This window comes from Jatropha curcas, chromosome 1 (genome assembly GCF_041381405.1).
Source record: "Jatropha curcas cultivar XTBG-Jc1 chromosome 1, XTBG_Jcur_1.0, whole genome shotgun sequence".
Taxonomy (NCBI): domain Eukaryota; kingdom Viridiplantae; phylum Streptophyta; class Magnoliopsida; order Malpighiales; family Euphorbiaceae; genus Jatropha; species Jatropha curcas.
In genome coordinates this window covers 23,902,610-23,919,911 of record NC_143151.1, presented here as the reverse complement: position 1 = coordinate 23,919,911, position 17,302 = coordinate 23,902,610, and the positions used below count along the sequence as shown (strand labels likewise).

At 29.4% G+C, this 17,302-nt stretch overlaps 1 protein-coding gene across 4 annotated transcripts; it reads left to right on the top strand.

Moving 5' to 3' along the window:
* The first annotated feature begins 8,084 nt into the window (after positions 1–8,084).
* LOC105630074 (lysM domain-containing GPI-anchored protein 2) lies at positions 8,085–16,154 on the top strand. 4 transcript variants are annotated; one of them, XM_089716083.1, is made up of 4 exons: positions 8,094–8,264; positions 8,750–9,089; positions 9,479–9,621; positions 15,985–16,154. In XM_089716083.1, exons 2-4 carry the CDS (start codon positions 8,776–8,778, stop codon positions 16,086–16,088), a joined length of 561 nt encoding a protein of 186 aa, XP_089572209.1. In that variant the 5' UTR covers positions 8,094–8,264; positions 8,750–8,775; the 3' UTR covers positions 16,089–16,154. The 4 variants fall into 4 exon arrangements, with proteins under 4 accessions (XP_089572202.1, XP_089572209.1, XP_037495799.1 ...); XM_089716080.1 differs by lacking the exon at positions 8,094–8,264 and adding an exon at positions 13,161–14,869 and having other exon boundaries at positions 8,373–9,089; XM_089716076.1 differs by lacking the exon at positions 15,985–16,154 and having other exon boundaries at positions 8,085–8,264; positions 9,479–13,154.
* The last annotated feature ends 1,148 nt before the right edge of the window (positions 16,155–17,302 follow it).

Here is a 17,302-nt window from a genome sequence, read left to right as displayed (position 1 = left end):
CGAACCGGATTTTGGTTCAGCCCGACTCAACTCGACTCTATGCAATGACTCGACTCGGTAGAATGTCACAGAAATAAAAAACTAAAAAAAAAATTTGTAGAGAAAAATTAATTTTATTTTTCTTTTATATCAAAAAAAAAAAAGTAACATAAGTTTTTTCAGAAAAAAATAAGAAGAAATTTAGTTCCTTCTTATTTTTTTGATCATTCATTAATAAAAAAGAAACAAAAATAAATTAAAAAATACTTCATTTTTTCTTAGCAATAAAAAGATCTTAGTTGATTAGCTTGGTGTATGGAGTAGTCTCATATACTAGGAGCTAGGTTGCACGGACATGAGACATAAAATACGAGAACGTATGTGATACAATAATTTTTTAAAAAGTAGGACATGCATACGATTAAAACACACTATACTAAACAAGTATAATATATTAATATTTCAAATAAATAAATAATCATTTATAGTAAATCATAAATATAAAATAAAAAAAATTCTTAATTTTTTATTTCAATATAATTAATTAAATTCTCAAAATTATTATCATTATTAAAAAAATACGTTGATATTCTGTGTGCATTTTTTTGATGCAGGTCATATTAGGGTGTCAAAATGGATCATAACACTCGAACATGATTCGCCTAACACGCGAAATAAATGGGTTAGGGTTAAACGGATTCGTGTTATAAACGAGTCACCCATTTATGACATAAATATAAACATGTCATATCGTGAGTTGACACGCGGGTTTAACACGCGAAATAAATGGGTTAGGGTTAAACGGATTCGTGTTATAAGCGAGTCACCCATTTATGACATAAATATAAACATGTCATATCGTGAGTTGACACGCGGGTTAGGCGATTGACCCGTTTATTTAACAGTAAAGAAGTAATTTTAGTATTAGATATAAATATTCCAATTAAAATCTATTTAAATTTTATTGTTGTATTACTTTTTTATTTTAGTTATGAATTTGGAAGAATTTATACATTTTATATGTGAAAATTTATTTTTAAATATGATTGGAGTTAAATAGGTTAAAATTTAAAAATACTATAAACATGTTAAGTGGGTCGTATATAGGACAAAACGACCCATTTATTTTTATAAATTTTTGAATTTTTTTTTCTCCTTTTTTCCTTTATATATATATTAGAAAATTCTTTTCTCAAGATATAACCATTTTGAAACTATTAAATTTTTAAAATTTAAACTTTAAAACTTTTTGAGTTTTTTTTTTTATATCTCTATCTATATACCTATATCTATCTATAAATACCCCTACTCAATAATTTTCTTTCACAATGACTTTTTTGTTTTATTTTTTGGTTGCCACTTTCAATTATTTTGTTTTCAATTCTTGTGTTTTGATTGTGTTGTGTTGTGTTTATTTATTTATATATATATGTTATTGTTGTTCTCAGATTTTAAATAGTAGAAGTATGACAATATTAACTCTCTGATCAGATATATAACCATCTTTTCCGAGTGAGGTAATTAACTTTTTAATCTCTTTTTTTCATTCTTTTTCTTTCTCTATTTATGGAAGGAATTTTTTATGTAGTTCTCTGTTTTTTTTATTTTTTATTTATAGATCATGTTCCTTTGTATTTGAAAATCCAATAGGAAGACATACTCAATATTAATTTTTTACTTTTTTTACTTTTTTAAAAAATAATATTTTATCTTCTTAATTTTTATGTTTAGAAATATAGCATTTTTAAAGATTTTGATATTTTTAGTTATTATTTTTCCTTTTAAGAAATTACTGAAAATTTTCTTTCTTTTACTATTTAACTAATATTGTGGTTATATATATATATATATATATATATATATATATATATATATATATACAATTAAAACCTAAAACTTAGGTCTTTAAAAATTTTGAATTCAAATTTTTTAAATAAAAATATAGATATAAATAGTTAAGACTTTGTTTTGTATAAAACTTTCTATTTTTAATCTATTTTTAAGTTCTGTACATCAAATTAAACTAAAATAACTTTTTATTTGGAATATTATATATTAATATTTAATTTTTTTATATTTTCTATATTTTATAATAATTAAATTAAAAATAATATTTATCTATATATTATCCACATTAAATTATTTGAATCGTAAAAATTTCATAAAATTATTTATGATAATATACGATGTTTAAATTATCTATATAGATTTACCTAAACAAGATATTAAATTTAATAATTATTTAAATCTCTATAATATGCTAATTTAGTAATACAACCTATGGAAAAAATATATTTTTTAATAATATATTAAATTCAATTTATAAAATATAATATACAGCAATAAAGCAATCAACCTGCGCAAAGCGCAAGCCTTCAACTAGTTTTAATATAAATTTTGAGTAAATATCCCATATCTATTTGTTTTAATAGATTTTGGATATATTTTCTCATATCTATTTATTTTGATAGATTATGAGTTTTGGTTAATCCTTTTTTTTTTTTTTAGGTTATTGTCGTCATTTTCATAATGGTTTTTCATGCATTTTTTTATCATTTGGAGAGTAATGCAAATTGAGATATAGATTTCCTCTGTAGTAGATGGAATGGTGGTTGTAAATCGCCATTAGAACATGTTTACCGTTGATGGTACAAGTCTATGGATCTATTAGTTAAATCTAACGTTTTTATTTTTTATATAAGTGATTTATAATTAAATTTCTTATATAAAAATATAAAATTTTATTGTTTGATATATGCATTTTATATTCATTTTCTTTACTGGGTTTGGTCCACAAATTTTTAATTGTTAAAAAAGTGATGGTTTTTTTTTTTTTTTTTTTTTTTTTTTTTTTTTTTTTTTTTAACAATTAGGCATAGACTAGACATGTATAAACAATTGAACATAATATCGTTTGTTTATATATGACGGTTGTCATTTGTTGATGCCTTTTTTTTCGTTTGTTGTAATAATACAATGTGAGCAATCATTATGTTATTTATTGAAATTGTCATATTTTTTTTGTGTTAATTATTAATTTTGGTTGTTATAGTTCAAAAGAAAAATTAAATTAGATGAGAATTGAATTCAATAATTAAAATATATAATTAGATTATGAGAGATAAAAAAAGGTGAGAAATACTCCTTCCATCTCATATATATAAGCATAGTTTGACTTTCACATATGTTAAAAAAAACTAATTAATATAATTAAATTAAATTTTTTATTTAAATTTTTTTTTCAAAAATACTCCTTTATGATATTAAATGATCTATGTAAAATTAAGAATATAAATAGTAGATTAAATATGAGTAGATTAAGAAATTAAATAATAAATAATTAAAAAAATAGGATTATATTTTGAGATAGACCAAAAAGATAAGTTAGCCTATATATATTTATATGGAATGGAGGAAGTAATATCTTTTATTGTGTTATTTAATGCTAATATCTGTATATGTTATTTCTTTTATTATTATTTTTTTTGAGAATAAACATAGAACTATTCATTGAAAAAGTGCAGCCATATCAGCATGCACAAAAGGGAACAAACAGTCTGGGAAATTATCAACAATTTCTTTTATTATTATTATTATTATTATTATTATTATTATTATTATTATTATTATTATTATTATTATTATTATCCAATTGGAAGTGATAATGCGAGAATTAATATTATATTGCATGGGATATCTTGATGCCTACTAGTGATTGTCACTTTAAAATAATATAGTGATAAAGGGAGACAATGTGCTTATACTAAATTAAGTTCACAAAATTAATGAATTTTTAATTAATTAAGCATTTCAACAATGAGTTATTGAATAGTAATGAATTAAATATATTTTTTAATTGGATAAATTAAGTTGGTAAGTAAACTGTATAAAAAAGTTGATTTTGGATAACTATATGTCACTCTGGTTAAGGAGGCAAAAAGCAAGGTAAACACTTGCACTTTTCAGGATATGGAAAGTACTCTGGAAAATGTTAATCACTTTTCATCTTCTACCTTCATTATAACTTATAACTTAAGACATGTTAATTAAAGCTAATTCAGATTATGCTAATATGTGCATCAAATACTCTTACAATAAGTGATTGTTGTGGCAAATAAGTGGATTCATTATCCAACTTGGTGTTTGTTCACCTAGGGAGGGTGAGTTTCAAGCATTTAACTATGGCCTCCACTTGGCTTGGATTTTGAATTTTGACAACTTGTCATGGAATTGGATTCTTTGGTTTCTAAAGGTTTGGTTATTGGGAATATTGAAGCTAACCATTTTTAAAAGCTTGATTATATTACTAGCTCTAATTAGAATGTCTATAATTATGATACAATTAGAATTTGAATGATAATTAGCATGAGTGACGTAGTTTTGCTTGTGGGTTGATTTAAACTCCCTACATAAAAAAGATGTAATTTTGATGATAAAGTGGTGGTTATTATTATTATTGTTATTATTATATAGAATAATTCTAGCTAGTAATTAAAAAGGTTATAATTTTATTTCAATGATTTGAAATACCTTAACATTGTTTAATTATATATACTAATTAAGGTATTGAATTTCAATTTTATTAATTATGCCTGATTTTTAGATTTCCATCATTTCAATGGATAGAGAAAGTTTTTTAACAATTAAAGAACGTATGTAAAGTCAATTAATGTATTTATTTTTTTGTCTAATCTAATTATAATGTTACAAGTTAAACCACTAGAAAATCAAAGAAATCAAAGTTTTGTGATTCAGACTGAATCGAGCTCTAATCAGACCAAACTAGACTATAAATAGTTTAAGAGAAGAGAGAAAATCTCATTTTCTTCTTCCTCTCCTTTATTTACGTCAAGTGAAAGAGGCTATTGTCTCTTCTTCTCTTATCGAACTCTGGTCACCGTTTAATGAGAATAAGATGCAAAATACTCCTTTAGTTATGATAAGCCTATATAAGGTCACCATTTGATTGATTGAGTTCCTACTTTTGCAAACTAAGAAATTCAAGTTTTGTTGTTCTTAATTTTTTTGCTTGGATTTTATAATTCCGACTATAATTCTTGTTGGGATAGGCCTGAATTTATAGTTTTCTATGAATTAAACTTGATTTTGCGTTCAAGGATTTGGTGGAAGAATTTTAAAATTTGGGTGTAAGTTTGGCAATTTGGGGCTTTTAATGAAATTGATAAAATTTTTAAAAATTGATAGCACGATTGAGATCCTCACAAAATTTTGATCGTTTTGATGTATAATGGGCAAATTTCTAAATTGGCTCAATTTTTCAGCCACCATATATGTTGGCCGATGGCGACGGTTCTCACAAAATCGATGGGTAGAACTTTTAACCATGATAGCAACACTGCACTATAACATCACTAATAGTAGGTCACATCAACAAGGCAAACTACTTAATTTCTCTAAAAGCTTTATTGTCATTTCACCATAATTTCACTGTAGTTGTGCCAAACACAACTTATGCCAAAACTATTTTATTGTTTTTTTTTTTATTACCATAAAAGCTTTTTTTTATTTGGCTATAAGAAATTTTTGTTTTCACTATTTAAAGTTTGATTTTTAATTGTGTACAACTTTACAACCTAAATTAGTAATATTTGTGAATATTCATACATTATAAAGGAATTATTATTGAATAATTTTCTCTTGTCCTTTCATATTGAATTTATATGGTACCATATGATTCGGTCTTGGTGTTTTTAATATGTTTTCTTCTTCTTCTTTTTTTTTTTTTTTTTTTTTTTTTTTTTTTTTTTTTTTTTTTTTTTTTTTTTTTTTTTTTTTAAATAGAGAAGTAAGGAATAAACCTATGAGAGTTACACAAGATGTCTAGGCCATTGAATTTATAGGGTACCATATGATTCGGTCTCTGTGTTTTTAATATGTTTTCTTCTTCTTTTTTTATACTTCACTGGAGAAGTTGTCGAAGAAGAGAGAAAAGCTATTACCGTTGAAGAGTCCGTTTGAACCTCCACCCGCCTAAACCAGCTACCCAAGACAACTGCAACCCCTGTAACACTCCCCATAACTCAGCCTCGAGAGCACTACATACACCAATGTGCATCATAAAACCACTCATCCATTTCTCCTCATCACTACGAAACACTCCACCACAACCCGCCTTGCTAGGGTTCCCTTTAGAACTCCCATTAGAGTTAAGAGACACCCATCGTCTCGGAGAAGGAGTCCAACTTATATACACAGCCTTTAGAGGACCTGAGTTGAGCTGTACCAGAGAACCATTCCTCCAAGTAGATTCATACTCCCTCGCTTTTTGCAGCAGCAATTGATGGAGAATTATAAAGCGTAAATTATTCTAAAAAACTATACCATTCCTACGTACCTTTCCAAATCCACCACAATGAGGTAGCGGATAACAGAGTAAACCATTAAAAATACCTTCAAATTTGCGTTTTGTTTTAGTTGCACCCTATTCTTAAGTTAATCCCTTAGGCACCCCCAATTTTTAACTTTTGTAATGATTGTACCCCTATTTATAATTTGAGTCTAAAAAATAATAAACAATAAAAATAATGGAATCCATTCCTGACACATGGTTAAAATTAATCCAACTCAGGTCAATTAAATACGCAAAGTCAAATAAAATTAACCTTCTGAACAAATAAAATCGTTTCCTTTTTCAAATTGCCCCCTAAAAAATAAAATATAATTTGTTTATTCTTATTTTCATTTTCCATGAAAATTAAAAGAAAAAATTAAGAAATTAAAATCGGAAAATTAAAAATTTTATTATTTATTTTATTTATTGTATAATAAGGAAACATATCCATAACTAGATTATATTTTCTAATGTAAATTAGTTAGATTATAGTGTGCTTGCCTATAAATATATTGTTATTTAATGGTTAAACTTAATTAATCATTCTAGTTTACAAGGTCCTATTTTTTATCATTTTGCTCCTCTTTTTCTTCTTCTTAATATTTATCACCATATTTCTTTCATTTTCTCATCTTTACCTCCTAATTTCCCTTGGAATGATAGTTTTCAAAATCTAAATATATCAAACTCTAAGAATGAATGATACTTATTCTTAAATATTTAGTTCCTTTTGCATGAATTGGAAACTACTCACAAAAACCTTTGAATTGGTTTGGAATTAGTCCTAATTATTTTTTTAAGATTTTATTTTATTTTTTTACACAATTTAGATATTTTTAGCACAATTAGATTCTGCAATAAATTTATTTAAATAAAAATATTAATTATTATCATGGTGATATTAATAATATAATTTCAAAATTTTAATTTGAATTTTATTACCACTTTTCTATTACCAAATTTCATCATATGTTTTTTTTTTTTTGAAAAAAAAAGCTTAGAGTTCACAAATGAAAATTGTTTAAATAAGATTTGATAAAAAAACAATTGGGAAATATTTTAATAAATTTTTATGATATGAAAGTATAACACCTCTAATTATATATATTAGACTTAACTTTTATATATATGTGTGGACCAAATATGTGATTTCCCTTGAAATTTATTACTTTTACATGCCATCAACTTTTACTTTGAAACATTAAATATTTCAACTTATAAAAGTACATATACGGAACTTAAACTTATAAAATAATTTTATTGAATACTTCAATTTATAAAATTATATTAATTAAATACCTATTAAATATTTAAAAAATGTGAAAATTATTATTATTAGTGTTATAAAAATTAAGGGTGTCACGTGATTAAAACTACAAAGTTTAAGGGTAATTTTATACATTTAGCTTATATGTGTGGGCATTCATTCATATACGAGGATGTAAGGTGAGTATGTACATGCACCCTTTTGCTAATCTATAAATAATTTTGCCCCTACTTTAAAAATACTATTCTGCCCTTCGACAAACCTTTTAAATACAATTGCTAGCTCATTTTTACATTCTACATAACAAAACAAAACAAAAGATTGTTTTCTTTGCTCTTTATCTTACTAGAACTTTTATTTATTTAATTTTTTTTTTTGAAAATTACTAATCATTATATTAATTTTATTCTTCTTATTGTTTTTATAATGAATATAAATAAAATAACAAAATATACTGTTTTTAATACCAACATTCTCAAATGCAAGTTTTTCATATATTAATATCGTGATATTCTTATTGAGTTTCCGTTTCCAAAAACAGCTCTGGCTGGCCATGGCGATAAACCTCTTTCAGATTTTGTAAAGATACCTTCTCCTGTCTTTTTATCTCCTAGTAAAACCCTAACGGTCTAAACCCAAAAAGCAATCAATCACAAGAAGGTCAAAGTAAGAAGCTTCTGCCTTTGTCTTTGGCTTCCCTATGCTTTCTGTACAATTCTCTTTATTTCTTACTGTTCTTGTTTGGTTTCTATTTGCTTCGCTTTCTCTGTCGCACTATTATTATGTGCTATATTTTTCATTTTACTTCCTTTTTCTCTCGTGAAATTGGGTTCTTCAGTGCCAGTATCAGTCATCCGATCATTTCCTTTGATGCTCTGTTTCGTTTCTTTCAATTTCTGGTTTACTTTTATCTCGCAATTTAGAAATAGAAAACTTTATTTTTCTTGATTTGATTGGGTTGATTTTTATTAATCAACGCATGTTCTTAATTCGCTCTTTAAATTCAAAGAGTTGGCTTTGTTTCTCTGTTTTTTTTTCAATTCTTATTGCGAGATGCTTATTAAAATAGCATAAAGAAATGGTAATTTCTTTTTTGGTTTTCTTTCTAATTATAATTTCTTGATAGTTCTTAAGCTTGTTTGATTTTGAAGGTTTTAAGAGAGACAGATAATTGTTGATGATGGCTACTAGACAATTTAGTGGAAGTAAACTCTCTAGGGGATTGACTAGGAGGAGGGAACGGAATGGAGTAACAAAAGGAACAAGGAGGATTTCTTTGGCATACCGAAATAAGATTCCTGAAGGATTAGGTTGTAGAGATGTGTCCAGCTGTTGCTTGTCTATGGAATACAGAAAATTTTTATCACCACTTCTGAAGCGTAGCGGAAGACTACCATTGAGGGTGGCTTATGATCCGTCAAGTTCTGGTGTGCAGGAGAGATCAACTTTAGAGGAAGAATTAGCCCTCAACAGTTCAAGAGATGAACAAACGTAAGATCCAAATTCCAGAATTAATATAATTTTTGATTGTAGTGGACTATTGATGCTAACTCCTATAGTAATAATTGATCCCAAAACTTATATTCCCCCTCTCTACTGACATTATTGAATTGTTTGTATGTAGAAGACAATTGATGGTAATCCATATGGTCCATTTTTTTAATTTTTTTTTAACTTAGGCTAAATATAATAAGATGCTTACTTATAGTTGTTAATTCAAATTATCAACAGACAAAATTCTTGTTAATTGAAAAATACCATTTTTTTACCTCAGAACTGAACTTTTAAGAATATTTATCTTATTCATATCAGCTTAGAACAATTGGTTCCTTTCTAATAATTATTCTTGTATGCTTTATTTTTCTTAATTTTGTATGCAGTGAGTCTGTTACGGATCCAATCGATCAACCACATCCAACAGATGTCGAACGTGAACTTATAAAACTTTCTTTGCCTGCAATCGCTGGACAGGCTATAGATCCCTTAGCACAGCTGATGGAGACAGCTTATATTGGCAGATTAGGTACTTAACGATTCTTGCACCTTTGCTTTTGACATATTTCTAGTTTTTAGCTTTTAATTTTCTGATGCTTATTTGGTTATTTTTCTCCTTTGTCTTTATCACCAATCTTCTTTATTACTGTCTTTTCTGTTAGCCTCATTTGTTGAATGTTGAAAATAAAAGAAAAAAAAAAATATAAAATTAACTTTTGCTCAATCCCACATCGGGGAGATTGAGATTTGAGGGTAGGTGGTTTGGTTATAAAAGGAAGCTAATGTTTAGCTTTCCAAACACACCAAAACACACTTGAACGTGTTTTATATTAGGGAGTCTTTTGGAATCTCTTGGAGTATAAAATATTTGGGGTATTTTGAGGGTGTCAAGTAGAAAAATATTTTGTAATTGTGGTTGTAACAATTTGCCGCATAGTGAATATTTTTCTTGATTGTCGTTTGACAACGGCCGTGGTTTTTCTCCACTTGGGGAGTTTTCCACGTTAAATTATCGTGTTCTCTTTAATTTCTCAGTCATTATTTTATTTTCTCATTTGTTCCTGCTTGAAGCCGATCCGAAGGGCGGGAAAAATAGCGATTTTTCCAACAAGTGGTATCAGAGCCTAGTTGTTAGGCGGAGCTTTTAGTGTTAAAATAATTTCTTGTAATTATAAGTATGCTCTGTGGTTGCGGCTTAGTCTGATCTTCCACATCAGAAATACTGTTGTTAGAAATTATTTTATTTTAAAAGCAGGTGGAGTTTTGGAAGTCTTGAAGCGGGTGGAGCTTTGCTTTGGTGTGCTTGAGTATCGGTGGTGAATGTCCTGACGATAATTATTGAAGTTATTCTATTCTGATAATATACCGTGCACGTAACTTCTGTCTAGAAGGCCGGATTTTAAGTGGGACCACTTGTGACCCCTCCGTCCAACTGAGATTTTACGTGGAATGGTAATATTGTCTAGGAGATCATTGTGATCTTTCCTGGGTATTGCCGAATCGGTTTACTTCACTAATTATTGGGTTCACTGTTATAAGTACAAGTAAGCATGTCGGCTATGAGATGTGAGATTGAGAAATTTGACGGGAGAATGAATTTTGCACTGTGGCAAGTGCAAGTCAAAGACGTGTTGATTCAGTCTGGACTGCATAAGGTTTTGAAGGGTAAACCAGTCAGCGGAAAGAATTCAGGAAAAGACAGTAGCAGTGGAGACTCAGAAAAATCCAAGATTAGCGATGAAGAATGGGAGGAGCTGGATATCAAAGCGGCAAGTCAAATTCGCATGTGTCTAGCAAAAAATGTTCTTGCTAATGTGCTTGGATTGTCCACGACAAAGGAGTTGTGGGAGAAACTGGAAGAATTGTACCAGGGCAAAAATATATCCAATAGGTTATATTTGAAGGAGCAATTTCATACGTTGAAAATGACGGAAGGTACAAAGCTGTCAGATCATCTGAGTGTTCTTAATGGCATCGTCTCTGAATTAGAAACTCTTGGAGTGCAAACCGAAGATGAAGATAAAGCTCTCCGACTCATCCTGTCACTTTCTTCGACATATGAGCACATGAAACATGTTCTGAAATATGGTAGTAAGGAAGTGGTGTATGCGGATGTGGTTAGTAAGCTCCTTACTGAGGAGAGAAGACTGAATGAAATGAAAAATAAATCATATGAGGATTCAGCTTTATTTGTCGGTACCAAGAAAAAGAATAAAAGCTCCGGAAAGAGGAAGGTTGTCTGCTGGATTTGTGGTCAAACTGGACACGTGAGGAAGGATTGCCCGAACGGTGGAGCTGATTCGGCTAGAAGCTCTAACGTTGTTGCTGCCAATGAGATCTCCTGTGGTGAAGGAGATGATGTGTTCTCTCTGTAATTGAGAGATGTGTGTCCTCATGGCATGATTGCTACCCGTTAGGATGCCATGAAAGAGGACAGATTATTGGTAGCTGGTCCACGAAAATGCGCACGGCATTAGTTGACAGTTGATGCAAAGTGTGTGGTGGAAAAAATATGTCGATGGCTAATGAACTCTCAGAAAAGTCAACAGCAGGGTTGCACCATAAACTATTAGCAGGATCCGACATGGCCGATGGAAAATTCTTGGAGTCGGTAAAGTGGTTCCAAGTGGCGATACTCTTTTATGGTGGAGTATGATAATTCTTGACGATAAGAATTATGATTGTCGGTAGCAGACAATGTTGTGTTTTTTTTTTATTTTATTTTCAATGTGGAGATTGTTAGCCTCCTTTGTTGAATGTTGAAAATAAAAGAAAAAAAAATAATATAAAATTAACTTTTGCTCAATCCCACATCGGGGAGATTGAGATTTGAGGGTAGGTGGTTTGGTTATAAAAGGAAGCTAATGTTTAGCTTTCCAAACACACCAAAACACACTTGAACGTGTTTTATATTAGGGAGTCTTTTGGAATCCCTTGGAGTATAAAATATTTGGGGTGTTTTGAGGGTTTCAAGTAGAAAAATATTTTGTAATTGTGGTTGTAACAATTTGCCGCATAGTGAATATTTTTCTTGATTGTCGTTTGACAACGACCGTGGTTTTTCTCCACTTGGGGAGTTTTTCATGTTAAATTATCGTGTTCTCTTTAATTTCTCAATCATTATTTTATTTTCTCATTTGTTCCTGCTTGAAGCCGATCCGAAGGGCGGGAAAAATAGCGATTTTCCCAACATTTTCAGTTTGCTATTAGTAGGTGTTTTAGGCTAATGTTAACAGATTTATTTTTATAATTGATATTTAAAACTTTGATTTCAGCTCTTGAACCCTTTGGGTAAGAAGCTTAATTCAGAGTTAGGATTACATAAGTTTGAAATAAAGGAGAACTGAAAACGAAATATTACTTGTATCTTTTCACTCATGCTTTTCTACTTGATGGTTTTAAGTTGTTATCTAATTGTTCTTGCACCTCTCCTTTACTTTACTTCAAAATTTCAAACCATTGTAATCAGTAGTTTTCTAATATCTGGTTTTAAAATCATTTCTGGATATTGTTTCTTTTCACGTTAATTTAGTGTCCTTAAACTAATTAATTGTGTCTGTAATGTGTTATATTTGTTATTTAAGAATTAAGTATGATCAAGTACTCTTATAAGACAAGGTATGGTGAATTTTGTTTTGAATTTTAATTGACATGTATCGCAGCTACTGATAATTGCACATCCAGTGTCTTCATGCTGAATGAACATTGAAACAAATGTCTGACATATCAGGATATATACCATGATTTCTGCGTGTTTGTCGATAAAATGAATTCTGAATAGTCTTTTCTCATTTATTTTTTTGGCAACTGAAAATACTTGTTTGTTCATTTATACTTTTTTATTTTTTTTATTTTTATCATTCATTGGTTCACACACTTTGTCTCTACCATATGACATCATTGAAATTATAAGAAGGTTAAGATGTGTTTTGGAATGCACTTTGATGCATATATTAGTACGGGTGACTGAATTAGTTCTAGTATTATAGTTTAGTCAAATTTATTTATTTATTTATTTATATTTCTCCCAATATAAGCACTAATGCATTATTTGCTTTTATTGTTCAGCCTTCAAGTATTTATCTTGACAACACACTTATCTTTGGTGAATGAATAGAGAGGTCAAAGAATTACTTAATTAATTTAGGGGACTAAGGGATTGTTTGTTTCGGTTGATTTTGAATGCTAAATCGTAATCAACGGCTTATTGAGCTAACTGATTAAGAAGTTATAAGTAAAGATGATTGCTGAATGATTTAGATTGTTCGGTAAATGAGATATATGAACTATTTAAATGAGTGTATTTTTATATATTTGGATTCTAAATACTTAAGAATAATCATACATATAAATTTATTTATCATTCAATTATCAATGGTAAATAAAAAATATATATTTTTAGTGAATATTTAAAACAAAGGATTTATAAAGCTGATCTCAACTAGTTTTGGACTAAGACTTGATTGCTACTGTCGTTGTTGCATTATCTAGTCAGATATATAAACACATGAAAAGTTCTTGAAAAAATTGTTCAACTTACAAAAATACATCAAATTTATATTTTAAGAGGGTCATTGTTTTTTATGTTAGGGAAGCATGGTATATATGGTGTCTTTCTTTTCTTTTTATTTTTTTTATAAGGAGGTAATTTTGTCTTCTCATAGTGTCATTTTATAATTGTATTATCTTTTCATCCAATAAGTTACAAATTTTATTGAATCAGTTGTAAAAAGAAACTTTTTCTTTCAAACAAAATTTGGCCTGCAAATTCACATAAAAAGCTTTTTGGTTTAGCTCAAATAAACAAATAGTTAAAAATGGTGAAGAATGAAAATAGTCGTAAAAGAATCCCTAAAGTCTACAAAAATCTATCGATATAATTTAGCACTCCAAAACATTCATAAATATCAGTCCAGTATTTCCATGTGAACACTTGGAAAGGATAACAAAGTCACTCAAGAAAGTCAAAGTCTACCCTCGTCAAAGGTTACATTTCTGCTGTCAACCTAACTTATATCCTACAAACCACTCGCTTCATTTTCATCCCCTGCAATTCAAAACTCCGCCATTTTAAATACCCATTAAACCCAAATTCCCAAATCTCAAGTTAACAATATTAGAAATGGGTTTCTCCAAAGAGAAAATTCTCTATCTACTCTTTCTTTTCTCTCTAGCAGCCAAATCAGCCGCCCAAGTGGGATTCAAATGCACTCAAAATCCCTCTTCTACTTGTAATTCTCTTGTTGGCTACAAAACTCCAAACGCCACCACTCTTTCCCACCTGCAAAATTTCTTTGGTGTCAAAGACTTCAACTCCCTTTTAGGTGCAAACAATCTCCCCTTCTTTACCCCATCAAAGTACACTGTAAAAAAAGACGCAGTCGTCAAAATCCCGTTCCCCTGCAAATGCTCTAATGGGACTGGCGTATCCAACAAGAAACCAATCTACACCATTCAACGAGGCGACTGGCTTGATCATATAGCTAGAGATGTGTTCTTGGCTTTGGTGACGTACCAACAAATAGTAGCCGTTAATAATATAACGGATGGGAACAAGATTTTGGTTGGGCAGGAGCTGCAGATTCCATTACCGTGTAGCTGCGATGATGTTGGTGGAGAGAAAGTAGTTCATTATGGACACGTGGTGGAATCAGGAAGTTCGCTAGATTTAATCGCACAGGAGTACGGAACTACTATGACTACTCTTATGACCCTTAATTCAATTGCAAAAGCTAGTTCTCTTATGGCTGGTCAAGTTCTTGATGTCCCTCTAAAAGGTTTTCTCTCTTTTCTTTTTCCTTTCTGGTTTTCTAGTGCTGCACTTATGGTATGGTGGACCTGATTATTGGTGGATGATTGCTCGGCTATATTAGTAATATACTATTGTAATTAATTGACTATACGATAACTGTAAATAACCATCAATTAGGAAACAAATTAGGTATCAATTAGGGAGCTAATTAAGGCCGTAAATGTCAACCATAATTAGGAGAAAACGGGCATCAATTAGGAGACATATTAGGCATCAATTAGGGAACCAATTAAGGCTGCAATTGCCAGCCATAATTAGGAGACAATGGGTATCAATTAGGGCTGTAATTTATGAATTTATTCCAAATTTGTGGATACTTCAGTCTATTTAAACCCAATCAGCTTGGGGGAATAAACAAGCAAATTTCTATCAAAATTCCATTGAAATACAGCAAGTTTGTCATGCTAATGCTTTTAGGAATGTGCTTTTATGCACATTTCAATTTGGAAACAGAGAATTTAAAACTGCAATCGATTATAGATCTTTCTCATGATTCAATAAAAAAAATGAATTTGCAATATCTAGTTTTGCATAAATTGGCTTCTTATATTAAACATGAAAAATTATAAATATTAAGTATTTGTTCGTCGATTACAAGTTTCAAAGTTTCAAGCTGTATTTGAGACCCATGCTTTTGACAACCCTTGCCACTGTATCCACTTGTCCAGCCACCGGTCCAGGTATACACTCGCAAATATAACTTTGCTAGCCTTATTTTGTATCTTAAATTCCTACAAAGTTATGGATAAACATGTTTTACTTATTGGTATAATGCTATTGACATTCAAATGGTTAGTATCATTCATAATTGTGTGCAAGCCAATGAGTTTATTTGTTTTTGTTGTATTTAAAGTTTTTTTGAAATATTATTTGAATGTATTATTCAATTATTGTGTATTTCAAAACGTTTTTGTACTGCATTCAAATACAAGATTGGAATAGACACAGGTTTCTGTAAAATTGCATTATTCTTGATAGATTTAGAAAACTTCTCTCATTTTATAATGTATTATATAGCTAACAACTCCTATTGGTCTGATATGAACCTTAAATTTACTATTTTGTTTGTTGATAAAATAGGTACTGAGTCGCCTGATGACAATTATGCTTCGAGGATCAGCTTGAGTTGGAGCCTCCTTCGCATTTCTCTTCCACTGATTATGCTTTCTGTACATCTTAATTAACACGTTAGTTATAAAAAATGGACATCGTAATTAACACGTTAGTTATAAAATTATCTCCTTTTGAAACTATATGGATGAAATGGTTAATTATGGCTAATTATAGTGACAATAAGAGATAAAAGAAATAAAAGAAAGAAAGCAATATTATCTCAAATATAGCAAAATGAAATGAATTAAAAATTTTAATTAACAAGAGAAAGCAACATAATCTGAAAATCAATCAATTGAGCTAACGAAGATGCATACATCCTTAGAATAGGCTAATTAGTTCATGGCATACAACTTGATTAAATTGCAAAATACCAATTTCTCAAACAAAGAAGTAAAAGAAAGGATAATATAAGGAAAAAAGAATAAGGGAAAATAATTATTTCGTCCCTCAGATTTACAAAATTAATTAAATCGTCCTCGTATTTTTGTATAATAGGTATTTAGTCTTTGAGTTGGATTATGTCTTATTAATGGTCGTTCCGTCTAATTTTATTGCTATTTACTGTTAAATGCCTAGTAAAAGATTTGATAACAAAAATTAGAATCACTATCCCTCTTCTTATCCATCTCTCCAAATCTTCATTTCTGCAACTGTATAAACTTAATAAATAAAAATATTGAAAAAATTATTAAAGTTGTATCTCATTTTGCCGTTCAAGGTATCTCTTCATCCATCCATGGTAAATGGTACTCTTAAAGGCAATTATCTATCCATTTCTCTCCTCCCACACACTCTCTATATCTCTCTCTATCAATTTCATTTATTTCTATAAATTTCATTTAAAAGAAATAAGAAAAAGCAAAAAAAAAAAACATGATAATAAAATAAAAAAAATGTAATCTGAAAAATGAATGATAAAATAAAAAATTAAAGAAAAAAGTATAAACAAATCTATTTCTAGTAAAAAAAAATAAAAATATTGTGAAGCTTTTACGGCACCGTTCACCATCTCAATATCACCTTCTTTATTAGATCTCCATACCACTGCTCCTCTGTTTCTCCTCCTTCCATGGAGACTTGATATGCAGTCGACCACCACGACTAAGCCGCTTTCTGATGTGGTGCAGTAGCCACAGTCGATTTCTCCCCATCCCCATCGCACTCACACCTACAAGATGATTCGACCAGTCTCCAAACCTCGTAACAGATATCGATGGACCTATACCATATATTTCTATTTTTAAACAAAGAGAGTCCATTTTTGCGATGCCATCTCTCTTCT

What these genes read in the sequence shown, in the direction of transcription:
- LOC105630074 (XM_089716076.1), top strand. Translation starts at nt 10,643, where the DNA reads ATGTCGGCTATGAGATGTGAGATTGAGAAATTTGACGGGAGAATGAAT.